The sequence below is a fragment of the Salvelinus fontinalis genome, chromosome 13, assembly GCF_029448725.1.
Source record: "Salvelinus fontinalis isolate EN_2023a chromosome 13, ASM2944872v1, whole genome shotgun sequence".
Taxonomy (NCBI): Eukaryota; Metazoa; Chordata; class Actinopteri; order Salmoniformes; family Salmonidae; genus Salvelinus; species Salvelinus fontinalis.
This window is the reverse complement of record NC_074677.1, coordinates 5,403,771-5,416,949: the sequence shown is the minus strand read 5'-3', so window position 1 is coordinate 5,416,949 and position 13,179 is coordinate 5,403,771. Positions and strand designations below refer to the sequence as shown.

The 13,179-nt window shown below is 42.4% G+C and overlaps 1 protein-coding gene across 3 annotated transcripts in view; it reads right to left on the bottom strand.

Annotated features, from left to right (window-relative positions):
- ankfy1 (ankyrin repeat and FYVE domain containing 1) overlaps positions 1-13,179 on the bottom strand; it is a 36,664-nt gene that overhangs the window by 5,195 nt on the left and 18,290 nt on the right. For all 3 annotated transcript variants that reach the window (XM_055941508.1, XM_055941507.1, XM_055941509.1), the window contains 8 exons: positions 12,960-13,058; positions 8,431-8,584; positions 6,356-6,524; positions 6,015-6,133; positions 5,014-5,170; positions 4,544-4,744; positions 4,232-4,408; positions 170-317 (listed from right to left, as the gene is read on the bottom strand). In XM_055941508.1, coding sequence (XP_055797483.1) covers positions 170-317; positions 4,232-4,408; positions 4,544-4,744; positions 5,014-5,170; positions 6,015-6,133; positions 6,356-6,524; positions 8,431-8,584; positions 12,960-13,058 — 1,224 coding nt within the window. The remainder of the gene's footprint in view (positions 1-169; positions 318-4,231; positions 4,409-4,543; positions 4,745-5,013; positions 5,171-6,014; positions 6,134-6,355; positions 6,525-8,430; positions 8,585-12,959; positions 13,059-13,179) is intronic.

The following is a 13,179-nucleotide window of genomic DNA, read 5'->3' as shown; positions in this document are numbered from 1 at the left end:
TCTGTTCTACGAGTGGTCTGAGTCAGTCGTTAAATTACAAGCCTTTTCAAGTGCAACGTTAATAACGATGGTTTTGGCAAACAGCTCTGAGATTTAACGATGCTCCTTCAAAAAGGTTCTAACGATGAACTTAGCCATAAAAAAGATTTTGGGAAACCGGGCCCTGTACCGTTGTTGCCATTCTCATCCACAGCGGTGAAGTCCACTCCGTTTTCCAGCAGCACAGAGCAGATAGTAGCCAGATCCTGCTGGGCTGCCAGGTGTAGAGCGGTCTGTCTGTGTTTGGTCAGCTCATTCACTTTGGCCCCGGCCAGCAGCTGCAGTGGACATACTAGAGTCAGACACCAGTCTCACACACACACACACACTCACGTTGCGTTCCAGGTTCTCTCTTTTATAGTTGCGTATCTCATAAGAGGATATTAACGTGGTTCCGGGTCATGTTAAACGCTTCACCATCTGACCATCTGAACACCGCTGCTAAGTCCCAGACAGACGTGTGGCTCTAAGACATTGGAGTTGATGGCAATACAACGACCGTCAAAAACAACCAACTTGAGACCACTACGCGCCGTATTCATGGAGCACGTTGATTGACCAGAAGGTGGTCGAGCCCTCGTTACACCTACAGCTTATTTAAAAAAAAAATATATATATAACAGCCCTTTCGCGCCACCGCCAGCTATTTTACCCATGATTCCCGCTGTGATAATAGCAAAAAATATTACTGTCACTCACGGAGCTATAGCGCCACGTGAGAGCACCAGAAGTCCACCGTTATGTTTGTTAAAAGAGCCCACAGACAGTCAGCTATCCTGACAGAAGAACAGCTACAGTGGTTCGTCCTTTAAAAGTTGCAGAAACAGCTTGCATGGTGCTGCAGAATCATATGCCAACCACTGGTAGCATTAATGCTAGTTAGTGCTAGTTTGACCACCAGAGGGCATCTTTGAGAAGCATTTGATAGCCTTCAATAGTGGTTGTACTAGAGAATTTAAAAACCTTTTTTGTAAGAACATAGTATATGGGACTGATTTTAAGAAATGTTGCTTAATTCATTTGTTTAATATTAGTGTTTCTATTCCAAGAAAAATGTAAAACCCTGGGTTTCCGTTAGGATGGAATGGAACATATGGCGCTGTACAACGTGACGGTAAGGAGTAGGCTACAGTACTTGGCTATTTAGCTAAAGAATCCACGTGTCATGCGGGCACGTGGGAGACCGGGGTTCAATTCCCCGATGGGGAGGAAGGAGTAGGCTGTCCTTGTAAATAAGAATTTGTTCTTAACTGACTTGCCTAGTTAAATAAAGGTTACACTAAAAGCATTCTAGAAGAAAAATAAACGCACACTTATTTAGGCGAGGTGCTGATTAGCGGAGTAGAAAACTTGAAAATAAAGGAGAGCCGCACACTCTAGGAGCTCAGATGCAAAATGTAATATCCAACATTTCGACAGCCAAGCTGTCTTCATCGGGGTATAATCACACTAAGAGCATAACATTTCTACACCCTAATTGTAGTCTAACCGATACCCAAAAGGAGATTCAGTGAAAATAACAATCTCATTGATTTATCAAGACCAGTCCCCATGCTTGTCTCAGAGCAGCGCGAAACGATGCTAAAATAGGCTATTGCTTCTAACTTCAATGTGCTCTTTAAATAAATAAGACCTACACCACTTTTAACAGCACATTACTCATCACTAATGAGACTCATGTCGCCTACGGTAGGCCTACAGTATATTGAAAAATATGATGTGACTCTCCAACAATAATTACATATAGAGAATTGGAGGATTCTAAATTAAAACCAAAAGCCGCCTCATGGGTCTCCCGGTGGCGGCACATGTATCAAACCTGCATCTGTAGCAACGCATTTTGCATTGCACTGACTTAGACAGCTGCGCCACTGGGGAGGCCCCATCTACAAAGTATCAAAACACAGAGAGGTGTTGGTAAAGGTATATTGTCTTGCTAGTAGCCCATAATGGGATATTATAATAATGTACATGGTGTCCAGGTCAGGATAACCAAAACATTTCTTTATTAAAAGACTATCAGAAAGAATGTTGGTACTTATTTATTTTTGATCCAAAGCCATGAATGAGTGAGTCACTCAGCCTTATGTAGGTACCGGTCTATATGACTGTGCCATCAACTTAATATATAACGATTTTTTGTAACGATATTTTTAATATATAACAATATTTTGGAGGTCATTTCGTTTTCAAAAAAATGAAAGTGAGCGATTGTAATCTGAATAAAGACCAAAACATTTATGTTTTTAGAGGGAGAGATACGCTGGGCCAATTGTGCACTGCCCTATGGGACTCCCAATCACAGTTGGATGTGATACATAATACTTTGTTGTATTATTTGTTTTTTTTCTTTTTCTGGTGGATTTAAGTTGAAATAGCAACCAGTCACAGCCAGTTGTGATACAACCAGCTTAACTAAAAAATACATTTGACAATAGAATTCTCCTTCTAGGCAAGTCTATTGTCCAGCTACCTGCTACTAGCCATAATGGCGCTGTACAACGTGACCATGTGTGTTTGAAAGAGTATTTTCCATTAAGTAACAATTTGTTACCTTCATTAGACAACTTTGTTCCAATATATCTGTAATTCATTGATATTTATTCCCATAGTAATTCGTTATGGATCCATAACTAAATAAACATTGGCATTTTGAAAGAGTATGTTTATCATTATTTTATTAATGTAAGCATGAAGATGCCACTATTAGTTACATTGTTTTAATTTGAATGTCCAGACTGGCACTAAGAACAGCGGGAACGTTTCCCTAGTCAATGCCATTATTAGTGCAATGCCCCTTAAAGTGTTGTTCTGTGCTACCCAGTGTGGCGGTCCACTCCCCTCCCCTTTCCTCCTCCTCCCTTCCCCATGGGCTAAGTGGGTCTTCTGTGCGTTGCTCCTGCGGCCTATCCTGTGCCCCCTGCCCTCGTGCCTTGAACCTCACGTGCTTTCAGTGGATACAGCTGGAGAACCTCAAGGCAATCCCATTGTGCTCCACTCCACTCCTGCTAATAACAGGGTTAATAATATATCTGTGAGAATATCCAAGGAGCTTTTATACAATTGTAAATTAATAATAATCGCTTTGTTTAAAAAATATATACATATATATATATATATATATATTTGGGAGATTCTTTTGTTTTCAAATAACGTAAAATGAGGGAGAAAAAAGCCATTCTTGAACATGGGGTGAGACATTGTTACTAACTTGTAAATAAAACCAGTTTGTTATTTAGAATTATTTATTTCTGTTTTTAGAGGGAGAGAAACCAAAAACCTAGTCATCTCATGGGTCTCCCAGTCACGGCCGGCACGGGTATTGAACCAGCATCTGTAGCAACACAGCGTGCACTGCTATGCAGTGTCTTAGACTGTTTCCCCACTCAGGCGCTGTACAACGTGAACGGCCGGGAGTGGCCTACAGTACTACAGTAAGAGCAAAATAATCCTAAAAAAATAAAACCTTAGTGCAACAACAGTTTTAGTAAGTAATACTGAAGTCGTGCACAATTATCAGTTTCTATTTAGGTTTATGTCACCCATTCATTGTCAGTTAGATACACAGTAGGACCCAAAAGCATAGTCAGTGCTCTAACACCCCCTTGTGGTGGTCTGGAACAATGAAGTGGTGACGCAGGGTACCGTACTAATCCACAAATGACCTGTAAGTCCCGCAGCATACTCACAAAACGTTGAGTGGAGCAACCACTGTACAACTAGAACAATGTTACTTAGTGATGTGTGAAAAATCCATAGTTACATATTGCAATATTATATCGATACTTTTGAATACGATTATCGTTTTTTTGCTATGTAGCGTTAGCTAGCACTAGTCTGCTGTACCTGCACCAAAACCCCAGTATTTTTCATCCTATAGCTCCTATAGCTTGTGTGAGACAACATATTTTCACTACTTTTATTTCAATTACCGATCAAAACCTCATTTTCTCAAAGCTCTCTCTTCTCTTTGCAGCAAATATATAGTGAGCAATATGTTTGGAACATCAGATCGCAATACATATAGAATGGTGAGAATCACAATACATATCGTATCGGCCCCTACGTATCGTGATACGCAGGGGCCGATACGATGGTATCGTAAGGTCCCTAGCAACTCCCAGCCCTAGTGTTACCCAGTCACTGGTGAGAAACCCTTTCAGCTCCAGATGAGGAAGCAGGGTGTCATTACCAGGTTACGGACGATCATTTCGGAGCCAGCATGAACAGCTAGATGTAGAGGGGTCTGCTTGGCGGCGTCCTGCACCCGGGAGTTCACGTTGGCCTGGACACTGATCAGGAACAGAACACTCTCGATGTCAGAGTTTTGCACCGCCACGTGCAGGAAGTTACGCCCTTTGTTGTCCACCTGAGTGGAGAAAAAGAGAGTGAAGGATTTGGGAGAAGTTTTGGTTCATATAAACAGTGTCAGATGGAGAACACTGTAGTAAATGGGCCAAGAGAGGAAGCAGTGTGTGTGTGTGTGTGTGTGTGTGTGTCTCACCTGTTCGGCAGCCCCTGGCTCTCTCTTGAGGATGGCTTCTGCAGCCTTGTTGTTCTTGTGGGTCATGGCGCAGGCGAAGGGGGTCATGCCCTGGCGGTCACGTACGTTCAGACGGATGTCCGGGTGGGAGATGAGCAGCTGAATGATGACGCTGTGCTGGTTGCTAATGGCAACGTGGATTGAAGCTCGGCCCTCTGCGTCCTGGGTTACACAGCTCATATTAGCCACAAGGAACGGGCTCGGACAGGAGATGCTCCTCACTCAACAGTTAATCATGCTTTTAAATCACAACTCTGAGTGGAGGAATCTATCACAGGGATGACCGTGTGAGATGACTGTGCTTAGAGGAAGTGACTGCCTGGTGAAACTGGTGAAACTGACCCGTGGAGTGACAGTCAGTGAGACTGGATATGTTGAAAAGCTGTTGGCCAAGGAGGAGTAAAAGTCCTAAGTAAGCGAGCGAGACGTACCTGTGTGTTGACGTTGGCTCCAAACTCCAGAAGGCACTGTACCACCTCCTCCAGCCCCCAGCTGCCTGCCAGGTGGAGGGGTGACTGTCCGTCCCTGGCCTCCTCACCCCCCTCCCCGTTAGGGCCTGGACGCCGCGGGCTGTTCACATCACAACGACTACAGACACACACAGGGTTAGACTAGACCCACATATCAGCACTATGCCAAGAGGTTGTGTGGGCTGGGACAGCTTTGTACAGTGGGAATCGAACCCACAACCCTGGCGTTGCAAGAGCCATGCTTTACTAACTGAGCCACACGGGACCACCTCCCTCTTGCAGACTCTTTCCGAAACAAGATGGATTCCTGAACTAGATTAAACCAAGATAGATTCCTGAACTAGATTAAACCAAGATGGATTCCTGAACTAGATTAAACCAAGATGGATTCCTGAACTAGATTAAACCAAGATAGATTCCTGAACTAGATTAAACCAAGATAGATTCCTGAACTAGATTAAACCAAGATAGATTCCTGAACTAGATTAAACCAAGATAGATTCCTGAACTAGATTAAACCAAGATAGATTCCTGAACTAGATTAAACCAAGATGGATTCCTGAACTAGATTAAACCAAGATGGATTCCTGAACTAGATTAAACCAAGATAGATTCCTAAACTAGATTAAACTGTAATCTGGAGAATTATCACTCTTACCATGAATAAAGAATTGATAAATGGAACGTTAAAAAGGTGCTAACATGGCGAGCGGCTAGTGGAAAAGTTGGCCAAACTCTATAGATGACAATGAAAGTAAAGAAACTGTTTGAATTAGCAGCAAAACAACATCTGAGCCGGATTATCAACCAGACCCAAACTCTGCTAAACAGCCAAACAAGAATTTGCAGTGAGTCCATGGAAAGGGATGAGTGCGTTAGAAAGTGAGGCACATCGGCGACACTGTCCATAATAAAAAAAGATGTTAATTTGATAAAGGAGGGTTGAGTGTGATTAGACGGACCTGCGGATGAGGAAGCAAGCGGTGACCTCGTTGTTCTCATCCACAGCCCTGTGGAGGAGGGTCTGCTGACAGCCTGAGGGACCAGAGCTCCAACTGGTGGCGTCACAACCGTGTCGGACCTACAGAGGCAGGGACAAGCAGACAACATATTCAACAACTGTGGAACAGATCCCAGTCAAACCCGACCTGACTCCTGACTAACTGAGTCAAAGGCTCTCACATACAACTATCATAGTATTCCATGGTCACTTATTTACATTCATCTGTAGGCTCCCATTACCACAACCTCCACCACCCTTCCTCTACCGGCCCTTCTTCCCCCTCCTATCCTCAGGTCTCACCAGTGTGGAGGCGATGTCCTCGAGGCCATTCTCCAGGGCCAGCCACAGAGGGGGGTGTCCCCTCTTGTCCACCACGGACATGTCCGCCCCCCGCGTGCAGATGGCGTCCACCACCAGGGGAAGCTGATTACTGATGGCCAGCTGCAGCGCCGTCTCTCCCTCCTGGGTCCTGCAGAGAGCGAGACACATTTTATACACCTCCTGCTTACTTATACTCACAGGGATATTTATCCAATGTGTAACACTACAGGGCATATCAGGTCAAATCACCTATGACTTGTGTTTCCGCAAGGTTTTTTTCTGGACCAAAAATAGGCTTAAGTGGTGGACGTGACAATGATCCCGGTTGGCCCGTCAGTGTGGCCAAATAAATGTTTTTTTTTTTTATAACTTGTTCTCATTTACAACTGTGACCTGGCCAAGATGAAGCAAAGCAGTGTGACACAAACAACAACAGAGTTACACATGGAATAAACAAACATACAGTCAATAATACAATAAATAAAAAAGTCTATATACAATGTGTGCAAATGAGGAAAGATAGGGAAGGAAGCAATAAATAGGCCATAGTGGCAAAATAATTACAATTTAGCAATTAAACACTGGAGTGATAGATGTGCAGAAGATGAATGTGCAAGTAGATATACTAGGGTGCAAAGGAGCAAAAATAACAGTATGGGGATGAGGTAGTTGGATGGGCTATTTACTGATGGGCTATGTACAGGTGCAGTGATCTGTGAGTTGCTCTGACAGCTGGTGCTTAAAGCTAGTGAGGGAGATATGAGTCTCCAGCTTCAGTGATTTTTGCAATTAATTCCACTCATTGGCAGCAGAGACCTGGAAGGAAAGGCGGCCAAAAGAGGAATTGGCTTTGGGGGTGACCAATGAAATATACCTGCTGGAGCGCGTGCTACAGGTGAGTGCTGCTATGGTGACCAGTGAGCTGAGATAAGGTGGGGCTTTACCTAGCAAAGACTTATAGATGACCTGGAGCCAGTGGGTTTGGCGATGAATATGAAGCGAGGGCCAGCCAACGAGAGCATACAGGTCGCAGTGGTGGGTAGCATATGGGGCTTTGGTGACAAAACGGATGACACTGTGATAGACTGCATCCAATTTGCTGAGTAGAGTTTTGGATGCTATTCTGTAAATGACATCGGCGAAGTCAAGGATCGGTAGGATAGTCAGTTTTACGAGGGAATGTTTGGCAGCATGAGTGAAGGATGCTTTGTTGCGAAATAGGAAGCCGATTCTCGATTTAATTTTGGATTGGAGATGTTTAATGCGAGTCTGGAAGGAGAGTTTACAGTCTAGCCAGACACCTAGGTATTTGTAGTTGTCCGCATATTCTAAGTCAGAACCGTCCAGAGTAGTGATGCTGGATGGGCGGGCAGCTATCGGTTGAAGAGCATGCATTTAGTTTTACTTGCATTTAAGAGCAATTGGAGGCCACGGAAGGAGAGTTGTATGGCATTGAAGCTCGTCTGGAGGTTGGTTAACACAAATAAATCTACACATTTTTGCAATGCAGCTGAGAGTAAATGTTTTAAAGGCTATTCTATGCATTTTGCCATGGCTAACGCTGGGTTCTTTTGCTCAAACATACTGCTAAGTTCATTGTTTTTGGATTTTTCTATTCTCCCGACTGTCTCGCTTTTATTTTGTTGATTGTTAGTTGTCAAAGATTATATTATTAAAAAAAATATATAGGTCCATTATCTTTTCTACATACTTCATATCTCGTTTTAGTCATTTAAATTCACACTGAAAGCGTTTTTTTCCATTCCGAAAAATTATGTCAGAAAAAAGTTTTGACTTAGCAACCCGAAAAAAACACTTAGGTGGCCCACCCAAGGATTACAATGGCAGAAAAATCCCTGCTACTGTATATCTCCGCATTATTGTATAATTCAGAGACTACACTGTTGTTTATGAGACTACACTGTTGTTTATGTCATATGACTTTTAAAACAGATGCAAAATTAAATCCCCCTGTAGGGAAAATAAAGAATTGAAAAATGCATCTGCTGGTTTATGATGGTCCTGCTGCTGGTCCTGATCTGTGACTTATTTACCTGACGTTGATGTCAGCCTGGTGTTCCAGGAGAAACAGAGCACTCCTGCTGTCCTGTCTGTGGATGGCCATGTGGAGCAGGGTCTGACCGTTGGACATGGTGTTGTTGATGGATGCCCCAGAACCCAGGAGCTGGGCTGCTATGGTGTGCATACCTAAAGGGACAGACGAGAGACACAAACAGGCAGACTGTAAATGCTGTGGATTCAGTGAGACCAAACTACCCTTTAAAAATCCAGATGCTTGACTTCACAACTGTTGTTGTGTATCTGGATCTATCCAAGAGGAGCAGCGTCCAAGACGAGCAGAGTCCAAGACGAGCAGAGTCCAAGACGAGCAGGTTTGGGGGCAAAGCACAGGCAAAGCTTGGAAGGGGAGCTTCTGCTAGAATTCAGTATGGACTACATCTATGGACTTTTTTAGGTTGGAACAGAGCCATACATTTATATTCATACTAAATACATGGCTCGGAGTTGAACTATCATGACTAGAAAACCTTTGGCTGCACATAGCCAGCCAAACAGAGGAGGTATCTCATCAACGAGGCTTCAAGTTCCTTGGTGTCCACATCACCAACAAACTAACATGGTCCAAGCACACCAAGACAGTCGTGAAGAGGGCATGACAAAACCTATTCCCCCTCAGGAGACCGAAAAGATTTGGCATGGGTCCTCAGAATCTCAGAAGGTTCTACAGCTGCACCATCGAGAGCATCCTGACTGGTTACATCACTACCTGATATGGCAACTGCTCGGCCTCCGACCACAAGGCACTACAGAGGGTAATGCGTACGGCCCAATACTTCACTGGGGCCAAGCTTCCTGCCATCCAGGACCTCTATACCAGGCGGTGTCAGAGGAAGGCCCTAAAAAATGTCAAAGACTCCAGCCACCCTAGTCATAGACCGTTCTCTCTGTTACCGCATGGCAAGCGATACCGGAGCGCCAAGTCTAGGTCCAAGAGGCTTCTAAACAGCTTCTACACCCAAGCCATATGACTCCTGAACAGCTAATCAAATGGCCACCCAGAATATTTGCATTGACACCCCTCCCCCTTTTACACTGCTGCTACTCTTTTTATTATCTACTACGCATAGTCACTTTAATAACTTTACCTACTAGGTGTCGACCAAATAAGATTTTTCAATACCGATACCGATTATTGGAGGACCAAAAAAAGCCGATACCGTTTAAATCGGACGATTTTTTATGTATACACACAGTTGAAGTCGGAAGTTTACATCCACTAAGGTTGGAGTCATTAAAACTAGTTTTTCAACCACTCCACAAATGTCTTGTTAACAAACTAAAATTTTGCAAATCAGTTAGGACAACTACTTTGTGCATGACACAAGTAATTTTTCCAACAATTGTTTACAGACAGATTATTTCACTGTATCACAATTCCAGTGGGTCAGAAGTTTACATACACTAAGTTTACTGTGCCTTTAAACAGCTTGGAAAATTCCAGAAAATGATGTCATGGCTTTAGAAGCTTTTGATAGGCTAATTGACATAATTTGAGTCAATTGGAGGTGTACCTGTGGATGTATTTAGAGGCCTACCTTCTAACTCAGTGCCTCTTTGCTTGACATCATGGGAAAATCAAAATAAATCAGCCAAGACCTCAGAAACAAAAATTGTAGACCTCCACAAGTCTGGTTCATCTTTGGGAGCAATTTCCAAACGCCTGAAGGTACCATGTTCATCTGTACAAACAATAGTACGCAAGTATAAACACCATGGGACTACGCAGCCGTCATACCGCTCAGGAAGGAGACGCATTCTGTCTCCTAGAGATGAACGTACCTTGGTGTGGAAAGTGCAAATCAATCCCAGAACAACAGCAAAGGACCTTGTGAAGATGCTGGAGGAAACAGGTACAAAAATATCTATATCCACAGTAAACAAGTCCTATATAAACATAACCTAAAACAAGGAACAAGGCTCAACAAGGAAGAAGCCACTGCTCCAAAACCGCCATAAAAAAGCCAGACTACGGTTTGCAACTGCACATGGGGACAAAGATCATACTTTTTGGAGAAATTTCCTCTGGTCTTATGAAACAAAAATAGAACTGTTTGGCCATAATGACCATTGTTATGTTTGGAGGAAAAAGGGGGATGCTTTCAAGCCGAAGAACACCATCCCAACCGTGAAGTACGGGGGTGGCAGCATCATGTTGTGTGGGTGCTTTGCTGCAGGAGGGACTGGTGCACTTCACAAAATAGATGGCATTATGAGAGAGGAAAATTATGTGGATATATTGAAGCAACATCTCAAGACATCAGTCAGGAAGTTAAAGCTTGGTCGCAAATGGGTCTTCCAAATGGACAATGACCCCAAGCATACTTCCAAAGTTGTGGCAAAATGGCTTAAGGACAACAATGTCAAGGTATTGGAATGGCCATCACAAAGCCCTGACCTCAATCCTATAGAAAATTTGTGGGCAGAACTGAAAAAGCTTGTGTGAGAGCAAGGAGGCCTACAAACCTGACTTGGGACAAAATTCACCCAACTTAGTGTGGGAAGCTTGTGGAAGGTTACTTGAAACATTTGACCCAAGTTCAACAATTTAAAGGCAATGCTACCAAATACTAATTGAGTGTATGTAAACTTCTGACCCACTGGGAATGTGATGAAAGAAATAAAAGCTGAAATAAATCATTCTCTCTACTATTATTCTGACATTTCACATTCTTAAAATATAGTGGTGATCCTAACTGACCTAAAACAGGGATTTTTTACTAGGATTAAATGTCAGGCATTGTGAAAAACTGGGTTTAAATGTATTTGGCTGATGTGTATGTAAACGTCCAACTTCAACTGTGTGTGTGTGTGTGTGTGTGTGTGTGTATATATGTAATAATGACAATTACAACAATACTGAATGAACAAGGAACACTTATATTAACTTAATATAATTACATAAATAAAATCTATTTAGTCTCAAATAAATAATGAAACATGCTCAATTTGGTTTAAAAAATAAAAAAGTAAAAGTGCAATATGTGCCATGTAAAAAAGCTAACGTTTAAGTTCCTTGCTCAGAACATGAGAACATATGAAAGCTGGTGGTTCAATATTCCCAGTTCTTCAATATTCCCAGTTTAATAACTACAACCTAAAACTTAAGGAATTATGACGCGTCGACTATTTCTCTCTATAGCATTTGTATTTCATGTACCTTTGACTATTGTATGTTCTAATAGGCGCTATAGTATTAACAGCCTAATCTCAGGAGTTGATAGGCTTGAAGCACAGCGTTGTTTAAGAGCTGCTGGCAAACTCAGTTAAGTTTGAATGAATGCTTACGAGCCTGTTGCTGCCTACCACCGCTCAGTCAGACTGCTCTATCAAATCATAGACTTAATTATAATAAACACAGAAATACGAGCCTTTGATCATTAATATGGTCAAATCCGGAAACTATCATTTAGAAAACAAAACGTTTATTCTTTCAGTGAAATACGGAACCGTTCCAAATTTTATCTAACGGGTGGCAACCGTAAGTGTAAATATTGCTGTTACATTGCACAACCTTCAATGTTAGGTCATAACTATGTAAAATTCAGGCAAATTAGTTCGCAACGAGCCCATACTGTTGCATATACCCTGACTCTACGTGCAATGAACGCAAGAGAAGTGACACAATTTCCCTAGTTAATATTGCCTGCTAACATGAATTTATTTTAATTAAATATGCAGGTTTAAAAATATATACTTTTGTGTATTTATTTTAAGAAAGGCATTGATGTTTATGGTTAGGTACATTCGTGCAACGATTGTGCTTTTTTCGCGAATGCGCTTTTGTTAAATCATCACCCTTTTGGCGAAGTAGGCTGTGATTCAATGATAAATTAACAGGCACCACATTGATTATTTGCAACGCAGGACAAGCTAGTTAAAATAGTAATATCATCAACCATGTGTAGTTAACTAGTGATTATGTTAAGATTGATTGTTTTTTATAAGATATGTTTAATGCTAGCTGGCACCTTACCTTGACTCCTTGCTGCACTCGCGTAACAGGTAGTCAGCCTGCCAAGCAGTATCCTCGTGGAGTGCAATGTAATCGGCATCCAAAAATGCTGATTACCGATTGTTATGAAAACTTGGAATCGGCCCTAATTAAATCGGCCTTGCCGATTAATCGGTCTACCTCTACACTACCTACATATTACCTCGACTAACTGGTGCCCCCTGTATATAGCCTCGCTATTGTTATTTTACTGCCACGCTTTAAATTTAATTATACTTTTTAAAAATGTTTTCTTAAAACTGCATTGTTGGTTAAGGGCTTGTAAGAATTTCACTGTAAGGTCCACACCCGTTGTATTCGGCGCATGTGACAAATACAATTTAATATCCATGGCATGCCAGACTGGAGGAAAAGGAAGAGGTGGTGTGTGCCCTTCATTACAAGGCATGTTTTAAAGCATGTCAAGTGTGAGAGCACCGGCCAGATATTCCACACTGACGTACCTAGTAGCTACCTATCTGATATGAGTGTAGTGTTAATGAAGCCTACCTGTCCAGAGGGCTAGGCCCAACACCGTCTGGTCCATGGAGTCTAGGAGGCTGAAATCTGGGATGATCTGCAGGTTGTTGGTGGCATGAAGAGCATTGGCTGGAAACACCAGGAAATTACATTGTCAGTAAGCAGGTAACAAATCCAACTTCCCTCCGGGGATAAATCATGTTTATTCATCCATCCATCCCCTGGTCTTATTAACATGGAGATGCTGCCT